The following is a 14,516-nucleotide window of genomic DNA, read 5'->3' as shown; positions in this document are numbered from 1 at the left end:
TGTAATTTGATTGGCTGTTAGATTTAATATGAAAGAATAAGAAACTGTGAAGCAGTCAAAAAGCCACTTGACCTTGAAGCAACACAGTATTTTGACCTACACTTAATGCCAGTTAATTAGCTAGAAAAAGTTATATCCTGAGTTTTTATACTGTATGATTTACGTTATTAAGTAAACAGACAATCAGCAGAATTTTGGATTATAGACTTTTATTTCTGACGTTTTGGGTCCAGCACGTCCAGGTCTTTAAATCACTCAAGCCCAAAAGGGATGTATCAATTATCCAAATAATCAAAACTTGCTATAACCTATATGGGTGCCAATATTATGTAGGCTAACAGACTTTTTCATTTAGGCTACACTGTAAACCCAAACAGTTCTACTAACTTATTAAAATTATGTATTCATTACTTAAAACCTGGTATTTAGTTGACCCAACTTTAAATGTATTAGTTTTCTGAGCAAGTGAAGACGTTTTAATTGTATTGGAATGTATTTGTTTGAGTAAACATTGCCTGATAACTCATATTTTTTTAGTTTCATTCAAACTTGACGTCTGACATCATCAACGTCGTTGCAGGACTAGTTCAGAACAGAATCAGAGATCTTGTGATGAGAGACAGAGACAGCAGACTTAATAATTGTATAGTATCAGTTAGACTTCTATAAGCATGTTCCTCCTGTAGAAGAGGAGTCGACCAACTTTGTAGGGTGACCATATTTGAGTTTGTGAAAAAGAGGACACTTCGTCGCGGGGAGGGGCGTGGTAGTGTGTAGCATACAGATGACCCCGCCCCCTCCCCCCGCGACGGAATTTTGACACCTTTTCCACATGCAGATGTCATGTGCTGTTGTAAACAATGCAACTAGTGGAAGCGGCACGGTGCTCAGTGTTGCCAGATTGGAAATGGTGAAGTATCGTATTAAATGCTCAAAATGATCGTCTTTGGAGGATAATTATCGTGCATCTGGCAACACTGAGAGGCCGGTCGACCAATGACAGTTCTCGCTACAGTCAGAGCTTGTGCTAGAAGGTGGAACGTAAGGGAGATACCCTTTCTTAAACTTGTAATTGCGTAAAAACTAGTTTGTGAAGGACCCAGAGAAACACAAATATCCGACGAGGCAAAATCCCGGACGATTTTGCAATCACTGCCGGATGCATGTCCGGGTAAAAGAGGATGTCTGGTCACCCCACCAAAGGAGATATTTTAGTAATCCTGTCGCTGCTAAGCGTCCTTATCTGGTAAGTAAACAGTGTTTTTTAGGTGTTTGTTGCGACAAAATTGCGGGAGCAAGTGAAATTGCGATAAGAAGTGGCGAATTTCCCTCTTTGTAATTATTATTGAGTAATCACGTTTTGGCTGTCAAGTAGCAAGTTCAGTTGCACGACTGTTGGCGCTGGCGGCTAGGAAGCTAAAGAGCTAAAGAGCTAGTTAGTGGGTTATTTCCCCCAAAATATGTTCATGTGCAAAGTAAACAACAATCAATTGTTTTATGTTGAAAACAACTCATGTTCTACAGAAACACCATATCATTTATATCAGCATGCTAATGTTATATGTAACTTTTTAGCAGCTAGCTAGCTTCTATGTGTTTTAATGGATCTGATGGATAAAAGTGTTAGCAGCAAGCTAACAATAATGGTCGAGAACTTCAGTTAAGACCTACAATAATCTTTTTGACCAGACAGCATTCGTGTTGCATATAAACAACAAACCGATTTGATGTAGACATATAAGAAGAGGAGTCAACCAAAAGAGATATTTTTGTGTACAGGCAGAAGGCATCACGGACTGGCAAGACAGCAGAGGTGCTACGGGGGATCCTCGAGGCTTATGACCTTCAGGTATGTCTAGGATTAACTGCACAACAGTGATCACATTTTGTTTGTTACTGAAACTTTAATATTAGCTGATACTATGTATTATTAATTGCCAGTTTTTTTTGTAAGTGTTTCCATTGAAACTCTCCTGGTAATTGTATTGATGGTGTTTTGCAGGAGGAAGAGGAGCCAGATTTTGATGATGCTCCTGTTGCTCTCCTTACATCGGGTCCCGACCCCTTCAGCTGCGAGAAAAAACTCACGCACTCCTTCATATACGAACCTTTTTATGTTTCTGGATGACAACAAACCTCTGAAACCGTCCTTACTCACCTTAAAAAAATATTTGTTGAAATAAACGATTTGTTGTTGACTTTTTAACTGTGTAACGCTGTTCTTTAAAGCTTTGATGTAATCTTTTATTTTGTCAGTTGTTTTACAAGAAATATAAATGATGTGATACCTCTTAAGTTTTTCTCATCTCACTCTTTTTAATAGAAATCTTACATAGATTTAAATGTTTCTTGTAGAGTAACTTTCAGTTTAAAGTCAGTTTGTAAACAGAACCAGAAAATCAGATTATATGGTCAATGATTAAAAATAAGTAGTGCTCACTTAAAAAAAAGTTAGCTATTTAAGTATTACCTACTCAGAATAATCAAGTTGAACTCTTTCACCAATATTAAGTGCACTGAACTTGATTTTTAAGGCTTAAAACTTAATTTTATTTTGTGTTGTTGAGTGAAAATAATTTAGTACATAGAGGTTAAAAGATTTAAGTATAAAAATATTTGAATATAAGTTCATAGAACTTAAAAATTATGAAAACGATAACAAAATAAATCAGTATAGCCGATGTATCATTTTTAAGTTAAGTTTACTTAAAAATAATAATATATGTACTCAAATTTTATTATGTAATCGGTTACATCAAAAGTTTTAAGTACTCTGAACTTGTTCAGGTTTACAGTGTAGGCAACTAACTAGAAAAACTGATGAATCCAGGCTGTAACAAATGGTGTAAACCGTGCTGATGCATTTCAGCAGAGGCCGTCATGGTCAAGGGTGGGTATGGCAGTTTCTACTATAAGGAGCCCCTGCCTCCCTACGCTCAAGTTGAGAGCAACCAAATCTGCTATCTAGAGCTCAGTCATGATCTGTGTTTAGCCTTTTGACTTCATTATGTTCTTGAACGACTTCTTGTTTCTTTCTGTTGACTCCTTAGATTGCCAGTGGAGCATTCCTCTGCATTGCATCTATTTCTAAGTTCAGTCTTTGCCTGGACCAAGTCTGTGCTGTTAAGGGATTGTTGGAGTAAACTGAATGATTTTTATATCATGGTCTATGGTCTGTCTGTGCATGTGCTCCCTATAACTGTATGGTAACGGCATTACGATTTTAGCAGCTATAATCCTTGAAGTGAAAAGTCACTGAATTTGGTTACACAAACTTCAGAAAGTGAGACATTTTGAGATTTCAGGGTTGGCAACACTTCATTGGTTGTGTCCTAAGATTGACAAAAGTTTTCATAATTTAGATTAGCGTTTAGAGTAAAAATTTAGTTAGAAAAATCTTACTGGTATAATGGGAGATTTTGAGTTCCTCTCCCCTTGTGCCATTCATAACCTCAACATAGATAATGAATGTGCAGTTGGTTCCTGGAGGCAGGCTGGATATGATGATCTTCTCCTCGCTTGTTGAGGCATCACGGCTTGGAGATGTGCATCCAGAGATCTGGACTTGGTAACGGTAAGTACTCTGGTAGTCCTCTGGTTGGTCCCACTTTAGCTCTATTGCTGTGGTGTTAAGAGTCTCAGCAGTCAAATTCCTGATGGGATGTGGCTCTGTAACCAGAAGAGGCATCACATACATCTGAGATGTGACTAAAAGACTAAAACTAGAAACATATTCACGGTTTTAAATAAACAAATTATAAAAACATGTTACTGGCCTTACGTTTGAAGGTATATGACAAAACACTAAACAAACAAATGATCTTCTTAGTTATAAATTAGTAATGCATGCGTTTACACACTTGGTATCCTTACTACCAAATTTCAATTTCTTCTTCACAACTTCCTATGCACTTTGATATCCTATCATTTTTTAATGATATTTTCTATTTCTTATGTTGCACAAAAAATGTTGTATCAAAAATATTGTAACTGTCCACAACATAAACAGAGCTGTGTGGCACCATTATAACAGTTGGATGACTCTCTGTCTCTGTGTTCTTACTTGTGATGATATTTCCACTGCAAACAGATTCACTCTGGAGGCCAAGTGGTCCAGTTGTTCTCACACAGATGATATGTGGTGTTCCTGATGTAAGGTTTGTCAGTGTCTGGTATAAGGCTTTGGTACTATAATCTGTAGTCCCTGATGAATTACTGATGTTCACTGTGTAGTTAAAACCATCTGAGTTCTCCATGAAGAGGGCTGGAGTCCACTTCACAAAAATGGAGTTTGTAGTCGCATTCTTCATGGTGATATCCCCCGGAGGATTGGGATCTGAAAAAAAAGTCATTAGCGTAATAAAATCTCCTTCTACTATGTAAAAACAACTTCTTCACCAATGAAACTAAAACATAGTTATACTCACACGTTGCAGTGGTAGTGACTTCAGATTCTTCACTAAAGGGCCCACTCTTTGTTGTGACAGTGGCTGTGTATATCTTCCCAGCTGACAGGCCTTTACACTCATAGGAGTTGATACTTGAATTCAGCAGAGTGCACCAGGTGCTGCTACTGCTGCTGTTCAGGAGAACCTCAAACGACTCCACACTTCCATTAGGACGACTCCAACTCACTGTGATAGAGTTGTTGGTGTTGTCTGAGATGACTGGCTGCACAGTCTCTGGCCCTAGGTGACAGAAATATCCAGACAGAATTACACTGAAGAAGGAGCAACATAAGGCATTAGGCAACTAACTAGACAAACTGATGAATCCAGGCTGTAACACATGGTGTAAACCGTGCTGATGCATTTCAGAAGAGGCCGTCATGGTCAAGGGTGGGTATGGCAGTTTCTACTATAAGGAGCCCCTGCCTCCCTACGCTCAAGTTGAGAGCAACCAAATCTGACGTCTAGAGCTCAGTCATGATCTGTGTTTAGCCTTTTGACTTCATTATGTTCTTGAACGACTTCTTGTTTCTTTCTGTTGACTCCTTAGATTGCCAGTGGAGCATTCCTCTGCATTGCATCTATTTCTAAGTTCAGTCTGCCTGGACCAAGTCTGTGCTGTTAAGGGATTGTTGGAGTAAACTGAATGATTTTTATATCATGGTCTATGGTCTGTCTGTGCATGTGCTCCCTATAACTGTATGGTAACGGCATTACGATTTTAGCAGCTATAATCCTTGAAGTGAAAAGTCACTGAATTTGGTTACACAAACTTCAGAAAGTGAGACATTTTGAGATTTCAGGGTTGGCAACACTTCATTGGTTGTGTCCTAAGATTGACAAAAGTTTTCATAATTTAGATTAGCGTTTAGAGTAAAAATTTAGTTAGAAAAATCTTACTGGTATAATGGGAGATTTTGAGTTCCTCTCCCCTTGTGCCATTCATAACCTCAACATAGATAATGAATGTGCAGTTGGTTCCTGGAGGCAGGCTGGATATGATGATCTTCTCCTCGCTTGTTGAGGCATCACGGCTTGGAGATGTGCATCCAGAGATCTGGACTTGGTAACGGTAAGTACTCTGGTAGTCCTCTGGTCGGTCCCACTTTAGCTCTATTGCTGTGGTGTTTAGAGTCTCAGCAGTCAAATTCCTGATGGGATGTGGCTCTGTAACCAGAAGAGGCATCACATACATCTGAGATGTGACTAAAAGACTAAAACTAGAAACATATTCACGGTTTTAAATAAACAAATTATAAAAACATGTTACTGGCCTTACGTTTGAAGGTATATGACAAAACACTAAACAAACAAATGATCTTCTTAGTTATAAATTAGTAATGCATGCGTTCACACACTTGGTATCCTTACTACCAAATTTCAATTTCTTCTTCACAACTTCCTATGCACTTTGATATCCTATCATTTTTTAATGATATTTTCTATTTCTTATGTTGCACAAAAAATGTTGTATCAAAAATATTGTAACTGTCCACAACATAAACAGAGCTGTGTGGCACCATTATAACAGTTGGATGACTCTCTGTCTCTGCACTTACTTGTTATGATATTTCCACTGCAAACAGATTCACTCTGGAGGCCAAGTGGTCCAGTTGTTCTCACACAGATGACATGTGGTGTTCCTGATGTAAGGTTTGTCAGTGTCTGGTTTAAGGCTTTGGTACTATAATCTGTAGTCCCTGATGAATTACTGATGTTCACTGTGTAGTTAAAACCATCTGAGTTCTCCATGAAGAGGGCTGGAGTCCACTTCACAAAAATGGAGTTTGTAGTCGCATTCTTCATGGTGATATCCCCCGGAGGATTGGGATCTGAAAAAAAAGTCATTAGCGTAATAAAATCTCCTTCTACTATGTAAAAATAACTTCTTCACCAATGAAACTAAAACATAGTTATACTCACACGTTGCAGTGGTAGTGACTTCAGATTCTTCACTAAAGGGCCCACTCTTTGTTGTGACAGTGGCTGTGTATATCTTCCCAGCTGACAGGCCTTTACACTCATAGGAGTTGATACTTGAATTCAGCAGAGTGCACCAGGTGCTGCTACTGCTGCTGTTCAGGAGAACCTCAAACGACTCCACACTTCCATCAGGACGACTCCAACTCACTGTGATAGAGTTGTTGGTGTTGTCTGAGATGACTGGCTGCACAGTCTCTGGCCCTAGGTGACAGAAATATCCAGACAGAATTACACTGAAGAAGGAGCAACATAAGGCATTAGGCAACTAACTAGACAAACTGATGAATCCAGGCTGTAACACATGGTGTAACCGTGCTGATGCATTTCAGCAGAGGCCGGCGTCATAGTCAAGGGTGGGTATGGCAGTTTCTACTATAAGGAGCCCCTGCCTCCCTACGCTCAAGTTGAGAGCAACCAAATCTGACGTCTAGAGCTCAGTCATGATCTGTGTTTAGCCTTTTGACTTCATTATGTTCTTGAACGACTTCTTGTTTCTTTCTGTTGACTCCTTAGATTGCCAGTGGAGCATTCCTCTACATTGCAGTTATTTCTAAGTTCAGTCTTTGCCTGGACCAAGTCTGTGCTGTTAAGGGATTCTTGGAGTAAACTGAATGATTTTTATATCATGGTCTATGGTCTGTCTGTGCATGTGCTCCCTATAACTGTATGGCAACGGCATCATGATTTTAGCAGCTATAATCCTTGAAGTGAATAGTCACTGAATTTGGTTATACAAACTTCAGAAAGTGAGACATTTTGAGATTTCAGGGTTGGCAACACTTCATTGGTTGTGTCCTAAGATTGACAAAAGTTTTCATAATTTAGATTAGCGTTTAGAGTAAAATGTAGTTATAAAAATCTTACTGGTATAATGGGAGATTTTGAGTTCCTCTCCCCTTGTGCCATTCATAACCTCAACATAGATGCTGAATGTGCAGTTGGTTCCTGGAGGCAGGCTGGATATGATGATCTTCTCCTCGCCTGTTGAGGCATCACGGCTTGGAGATGTGCATCCAGAGATCTGGACTTGATACTTGTAGGTCTCCTTGTATCCATCTGGTTGGTCCCACTTTAGCTCTATTGCTGTGGTGTTTAGAGTCTCAGCAGTCAAATTCCTGATGGGACGTGGCTCTGTAACCAGAAGAGGCATCACATACATCTGAGATGTGACTAAAAGACTAAAACTAGAAACATATTCACTGTTTTTAATAAACAAATTATAAAAACATGTTACTGGCCTTACGTGTTGAGGTATGACAAAACACTAAACAAACAAATGCTCCTCTTAGTTATGAATTAGTAATGCATGCGTTTACACACTTGGTATCCTTACTACCATATTTCAATTCCTCCTTCACAACTTTCTATGCACTTTGATATCCTATCATTTTTTTATAATCTTTCTATTTCTTATGTTGCACAAAAATGTTTGCATCTGTTGTATCAAAAATATTGTAACTGTCCACAACATAAACAGAGCTGTGTGGCACCATTCTAACAGTTGGATGACTCTCTGACTCTCTGTACTTACTTGTAGTGATATTTCCACTGCAAACAGATTCACTCTGGAGGCCAAGTGGTCCAGTTGTTCTCACACAGATGATATGTGGTGTTCCTGATGTAAGGTTTGTCAGTGTCTGGTTTAAGGCTTTGGTACTATAATCTGTAGTCCCTGATGAACTACTGATGTTCACTGTGTAGTTAAAACCATCTGAGTTGTCCATTAAGAGGGCTGGAGTCCACTCAATAAAAATGGAGTTTGTAGTCGCACTCTTCATGGTGATATCCCCTGGAGGATTGGGATCTGAAAAAAAAGTCATTAGCGTAATAAAATCTCCTTCTACTATGTAAAAACAACTTCTTCACCAATAAAACTAAAACATATTTATACTCACATGTTGCAGTTGTATTTACTTCAGATTCTTCACTAAAGGGCCCACTCTTTGTTGTGACAGTGGCTGTGTATATCTTCCCAGCTGACAAGTTTTTAAATTCATAGGAGTTGATACTTGAATTCAGCAAAGGGCTCCTGGTGATGTTACTGCTGCTGTTCAGGAGAACCTCAAACGACTCCACATTTCCAATAGGATGACTCCAACTCACTGTGATGGAGTTGTTGGTGGACTGGTTCAAGATGACTGGCCACACAGTCTCTGGCCCTAGGTGACAGAAATATCCAGACAGAATTACACTGAAGAAGGAGCAACATAAGGCATTAGGCAACTAATTAGACAAACTGATGAGTCCAGGCTGTAACACATGGTGTGAACCGTGCCTATGCATATCAGCAGAGGTCGTCATGGTCAAGGATGGGTATGGCAGTTTCTACTATAAGGAGCCCCTGCCTCCCTACGCTCAAGTTGAGAGCAACCAAATCTGCTGTCTAGAGCTCAGTCATGATTAGTGTTCAGCCTTTTGACTTCATTATGTTCTTGAACGACTTCTTGTTTCTTTCTGTGGACTCCTTAGATTGCCAGTGGAACATTCCTCTGCATTGCATCTATTTCTAAGTTCAGTCTTTGCCTGGACCAAGTCTGTGCTGTTAAGGGATTGTTAGAGTAGACTGACTGATTTTGATATCATGGTCTAAGGTCTGTCTGTACATGTGCTCCCTATAACTGTATGAGATTTCTGGGTTGGCAACACTACATGGGTTGTGTCCTAAGATTGACAAAAATATTCATAATTTAGATTAGAGTTTAGAGTAAAAGTTTAGGTACTTACTGGTATAACGGGAGATATTGAGTTCCTCTCCCCTTGTGCCATTCATAACCTCACCATAGATGCTAAAAGTGCAGCTGGTTCCTGGAGGCAGGCTGGATATGATGATCTTCTCCTCGCTTGTTGAGGCGTTACGGCTTGGAGATGTGCATCCAGAGATCTGGACTTGGTAACGGTAAGTACTCTGGTAGTCCTCTGGTCGGTCCCACTTTAGCTCTATTGCTGTGGTGTTAAGAGTCTCAGCAGTCAAATTCCTGATGGGATGTGGCTCTGTAACCAGAAGAGGCATCACATACATCTGAGATGTGACTAAAAGACTAAAACTATAAACATATTCACTGTTTTAAATAAACAAATTATAAAAACATGTTACTGGCCTTACGTGTTGAGGTATGACAAAACACTAAACAAACAAATGCTCTTCTTAGTTATGAATTAGTAATGCATACGTTTACACACTTGGTATCCTTACTACCAAATTTCAATTTCTTCTTCACAACTTCCTATGCACTTTGATATCCTATCATTTTTTTATGATCTTTTCTATTTCTTATGTTGCACAGAAAATGTTGTATCTGTTTTAAAAGTATTGTAACTGTCCACAACATAAACAGAGCTGTGTGGCACCATTATAACAGTTGGATGACTCTCTGTCTCTGTGTTCTTACTTGTTGTGACATTTCCACTGCAAACAGATTCACTCTGGAGGCCAAGTGGTCCAGTTGTTCTCACACAGATGACATGTGGTGTTTCTGATTTAAGGTTTGTCAGGGTCTGGTTTAAGGCTTTGGTACTATAATCTGTAGTCCCTGATGAACTACTGATGTTCACTGTGTAGTTAAAACCATCTGAGTTGTCCATGAAGAGGGCTGGAGTCCACTCAATAAAAATGGAGTTTGTAGTCGCAATCTCAATGGTGATATCCCCTGGAGGATTGGGATCTGAAAAGAAAGTCATTAGCATGATCAAATCTCCTTCTACTATGTAAAAACAACTTCTTCACCAATAAAACTATAATCTTTTTATACTCACTTGTAGCAGTTGTTTTTACTTCAGATTCTTCACTAAAGGGCCCACTCTTTGTTGTGACAGTGGCTGTGTATATCTTCCCAGCTGACAAGTTTTTAAACTCATAGGAGTTGATACTTGAATCCAGGGGAGGGCTCCTGGTGCTGCTAATGCTGCTGTTCAGGAGAACCTCAAACGACTCCACATTTCCATCAGGACGACTCCAACTCACTGTGATGGAGTTGTTGGTGTGGTCTGAGATGACTGGCTGCACAGTCTCTGGCCCTTGGTGACAGAAATATCCAGACAGAATTACATTGAAGAAGGAGCAACATAAGGCATTAGGCAACTAATTAGACAAACTGATGAGTCCAGGCTGTAACACATGGTGTGTACCGTGCCTATGCATATCAGCAGAGGTCGTCATGGTCAAGGATGGGTATGGCAGTTTCTACTATAAGGAGCCCCTGCCTCCCTACGCTCAAGTTGAGAGCAACCAAATCTGCTGTCTAGAGCTCAGTCATGATTAGTGTTTAGCCTTTTGACTTCATTATGTTCTTGAACGACTTCTTGTTTCTTTCTGTGGACTCCTTAGATTGCCAGTGGAACATTCCTCTGCATTGCATCTATTTCTAAGTTCAGTCTTTGCCTGGACCAAGTCTGTGCTGTTAAGGGATTGTTAGAGTAAACTGACGGATTTTGATATCATGGTCTATGGTCTGTCTGTACATGTGCTCCCTATAACTGTATGAGATTTCTGGGTTGGCAACACTACATGGGTTGTGTCCTAAGATTGACAAACGTATTCAACATTTAGATTAGAGTTTAGAGTAAAAGTTTAGTTACTTACTGGTATAACGGGAGATATTGAGTTCCTCTCCCCTTGTCCCATTCATAACCTCAACATAGATGCTGAATGTGCAGCTGGTTCCTGGAGGCAGGCTGGATATGATGATCTTCTCCTCGCTTGTTAAGGCGTTACGGCTTGGAGATGTGCATCCAGAGATCTGGACTTGGTAACGGTGAGTACTCTGGTAGTCCTCTGGTCGGCCCCACTTTAGCTCTATTGCTGTGGTGTTTAGAGTCTCAGCAGTCAAATTCCTGATGGGATGTGGCTCTGTAACCAGGCATCACATACATTTGAGATGTGACTAAAAGACTAACATTGATCACAGAGGCATCACATACATTTGAGATGTGACTAAAAGACTAAAACTATAAACATATTCACTGTTTTTAATAAACGAATTATAAAAAGTCCTTCCAGTGGGCAGCAAGATGTTTCAGGTTTTTTTTTCCCCCACGAATTTTCCACGAAGAACTGTTTTTTAGTTGGGAACAATATTAATTAGGGCTGTCAAAGTTAACGCGTCAATCTATGAGATTATTGTGGCCGAGATTACGCGATACAATATTTTAACGCAGTTAACGCAACTTTGTTTACTTCCGGTGTGCGTTGACCAATGACACGATACCGCCGCGTGCCTGAAGTCAAGTCAGTTAGATAGGAGAGACCGAGACGGTAGTGGAAGATGGAGAGAGCTGAGGGATTGTTAGGCGGAAAGTTTCTGTTTAAGAGGCAAAATGACGGAACAATCGACAAAACTAAAAGTTGTATGTAGCATTTGTCAAGCTGAATTTAGCTATCACAGAAGCAGCTCGTCTTTAAGTTATCACCTTAATGCAAAGCACCCGACAGAAAGCAGTCCCAGGTTAGATGGTGGCCAACCCACACTCCACGACTTCTCTAGGAAAATAACTAGACCAGTCTGTGAAAAGGTTACCAACGCTGTAGCAGTTTGGGTTGCTGGTGACTGTCGGCCCATCAACATAGTTGAAGACGGTGGGCTGACTGAGGTGTTCCGAATTGCTTCAGGGGACAATTCTTACGATTTACCGTTGAGGTGCACCATTGTGTCTCGCATACGTTCCTTGTATAACGGCGAGAGAGCACAAAAAAAATACCATTAAACAACAGTGTCTAAAATACACGCTGTCTGAAGTGTGAAGGGACCAGCATAGGTCATAAGAATATGCCATAGTCAATAAGTCAATGATATTATACCTAGTCATAATTGTTACTTTTATTTGGATTTAACTATCCATGAGTGGACTTTGCTTGGTGAATATTCTTTGTCTCTGACCTGGGTAAGTGAGGTGCGACATTGGTCTCACCTCCCCCCCAGGTCGAGACAAAGAACCCTGCATGCATGGCCCATTTGAATAGACGGTGACACCCCTTAATGTCAGTGTATTTAACCGACTGTTCCCCAAGGAACAAATCAGATATGCTGAGGTGAAGTTCTGTGAGGGAGGATGGATCTGAAAGTCTCTGTCTCACAAATGGTCGGCCGCCATTCTTCAAGAATAAACCTGAATCCTGACTGATCAAACCTAAGACTGAATCTTCAATATATGGTATAAAACTAATTACCATCAAGTGATTGCTCGTTAATTTATAAGATTTAGTCTTTTGAAGAAAAACAAACTTTTGATCGCGATTAATGAATTTCAAAATGTGAGATTCATTTTTATTTTATTTTTTATCTATTGACAGCCCTAATATTAATACAATTCATGGTTTAAATTGGATGTTTTAAACACAATATAAAATATATAAAAATTGAGGCGCTCAGTTAAGGTTTAGTCTGTGGCGATATTAGCGGTTTCTTTAGTGGAAGAATGACAGCACTATGTCATACTACCGAAAACTACTCAAATTCAGCGTAAATACAACCCTGATTAAATTAGATTTTGTTTTCTGAATGGAGGTTAAGCCCAGGGCGCAGTGTGTTGAGTGTGTTTTAAAGCTGTCTAATGAGGCGCTCAAACCTTCAAATCTGAATCGACATTTGGAGACGCAACATCCAGCACTCACGTACAGAACCAGGTCCTGGAAAGGATGAAAGGCAGCCGTTCCTTATAAAACAAGACGGGTCGACGGACGTCAGTAAAGCTGCATTAGTGCTGTTTTTTGTGCGTTATCATTGGAGTGGTATTCTACAAGAGGACATGCTTTTCTGTGGAGAGCTACCAACTCGAACTACTGCCCAGGAATGCTCGGTGCTATTTATGTTGATAATAGATTGCAGCCACAGATTTAAATCATTATTTAAATTATTTGAATCATTATATTGATCTATTTGAGCCTACTATTTGCTTGTCTGAAGCATCACCGTTTTTAATTAGGCCTAGCTGAGTGGTCTTGTTTGCATGTTTCATCACTTGTTTTGAGTGCATGCTATCTTTTGGGTCTATTCTGGTTTTATTTCCTTGCTTGTTTGCTGTGCACAAATAGCCCTAGGCCTACTGCAACTAAGTTATCTGTGTGGTTTTATGTTGTTTTCTGGTGCACAATACAATTTGGATGCAATATCTAGAGTTAGATTTTCTTTTATTCATTTCTAAGCTTCCACCTGTAGCAGGTGCTGATGTTGCTTTTTGTGACACATAAGAATCGCTTATTAATTAGAATTATAGATTCAATTAGCCTAATGGAATATAGATTAGCTAAAATAAGCCGGGTGTCTGTTGGGCCCCGACCTGTTACAAATACGAAAAGTTGGGCCTCGGAGTCGAAAAGGTTGGGAACCCCTGCTCTATAGAACACTCTATAGAACTGCATTCTATCGCTAAAATCACGCAAGACGCCAGAGCCAAAAACGAGGTATGTTACATTATAGTATAACAGTAGTATTTTCATGGGAAATCTGTTAGCATTTCCTCCCAGCCCAACGATATCTTTCACCTGTAAAGGGGTTAGTTAGAGTTTCAGACGTGTTCAGTGTGGTTGGTGCTGATGTGGGGTGCTGACTAAAGAAAAAGAATGTATGATTACAAAAAATAAGAAAGCCTGTCATGATCCTTATTACTACGCATCAGTACTTTATAATAATTATGTCTTCTTACTCATTGATTAACATTTGAACATTACATATAGTGAACATGTGAGTGTTGTTGCTTCATCAGAGGTCTCTTTGAGTCAGACAATTACCTACCATCACTCTGGGCCTTTGAGATCTGTGAGAAAAACAAAACAACAATTCTAAATAAAGCACATTTTGAATACACAGGCCCTTCTCCCTTTAACATGTTCTGCTTCAGTCCTCTAGCCTGTTAATGCAGAAGCGCCCCCTAGTGGGCTCGACAACGTTCTAGAGCTGATAACATTGTAATTAAGGGTATGTAGCAACAAAAATAAAAAACATTTAACCATAAACAGTTTGAAAAGTAAATAAGCACTAATACTGCCACAATCACACGTAAAATAAAATGCCTGTGTCCAACAGTTCACTAGAAACAGGCAAAAGATGAACTGGATATGCCCACTGCTGTGTGCATAGTTTTGATGCCTAA

General features: G+C 39.6%; 2 protein-coding genes across 2 annotated transcripts; both read right to left on the bottom strand.

Moving 5' to 3' along the window:
• Positions 1-5,284: 5,284 nt before the first annotated feature.
• Positions 5,285-6,422, bottom strand: LOC116219778 (receptor-type tyrosine-protein phosphatase eta-like). Its single transcript, XM_031563692.2, has 2 exons — positions 6,008-6,422; positions 5,285-5,615 (listed from the first exon to the last, which is right to left on the bottom strand). Exons 1-2 carry the CDS (start codon positions 6,294-6,296, stop codon positions 5,317-5,319), a joined length of 588 nt encoding a protein of 195 aa, XP_031419552.2. The 5' UTR covers positions 6,297-6,422; the 3' UTR covers positions 5,285-5,316.
• LOC116219774 (receptor-type tyrosine-protein phosphatase H-like) lies at positions 6,320-9,450 on the bottom strand. The gene is made up of 6 exons (XM_042707437.1): positions 9,210-9,450; positions 8,441-8,590; positions 7,963-8,235; positions 7,296-7,562; positions 6,468-6,632; positions 6,320-6,333 (listed from the first exon to the last, which is right to left on the bottom strand). Exons 1-6 carry the CDS (start codon positions 9,448-9,450, stop codon positions 6,320-6,322), a joined length of 1,110 nt encoding a protein of 369 aa, XP_042563371.1.
• Between the last annotated feature and the right edge of the window lie 5,066 nt (positions 9,451-14,516).

This window comes from Clupea harengus, chromosome 3 (assembly GCF_900700415.2).
Source record: "Clupea harengus chromosome 3, Ch_v2.0.2, whole genome shotgun sequence".
In the NCBI taxonomy this organism is placed as follows: domain Eukaryota; kingdom Metazoa; phylum Chordata; class Actinopteri; order Clupeiformes; family Clupeidae; genus Clupea; species Clupea harengus.
Note: the sequence above shows the minus strand (reverse complement) of the source record. Positions and strands in the feature narration are given on the sequence as shown.

Coding starts and splice junctions, on each gene's coding strand:
- LOC116219778 (XM_031563692.2), bottom strand. CDS start 6,296: ATGACTTTTTTTTCAGATCCCAATCCTCCGGGGGATATCACCATGAAG. Junction 5,616..6,007: donor CAGTGGAAATATCATAACAA/GTAAGTGCAGAG, acceptor TTCTGGTTACAG/AGCCACATCCCATCAGGAAT.
- LOC116219774 (XM_042707437.1), bottom strand. CDS start 9,450: ATGTATGTGATGCCTCTTCTGGTTACAGAGCCACATCCCATCAGGAAT. Junction 8,591..9,209: donor CTGCACTTTTAGCATCTATG/GTGAGGTTATGA, acceptor TCTGTCACCTAG/GGCCAGAGACTGTGTGGCCA. Junction 6,633..7,295: donor CAAAATCTCCCATTATACCA/GTAAGATTTTTA, acceptor TCTGTCACCTAG/GGCCAGAGACTGTGCAGCCA.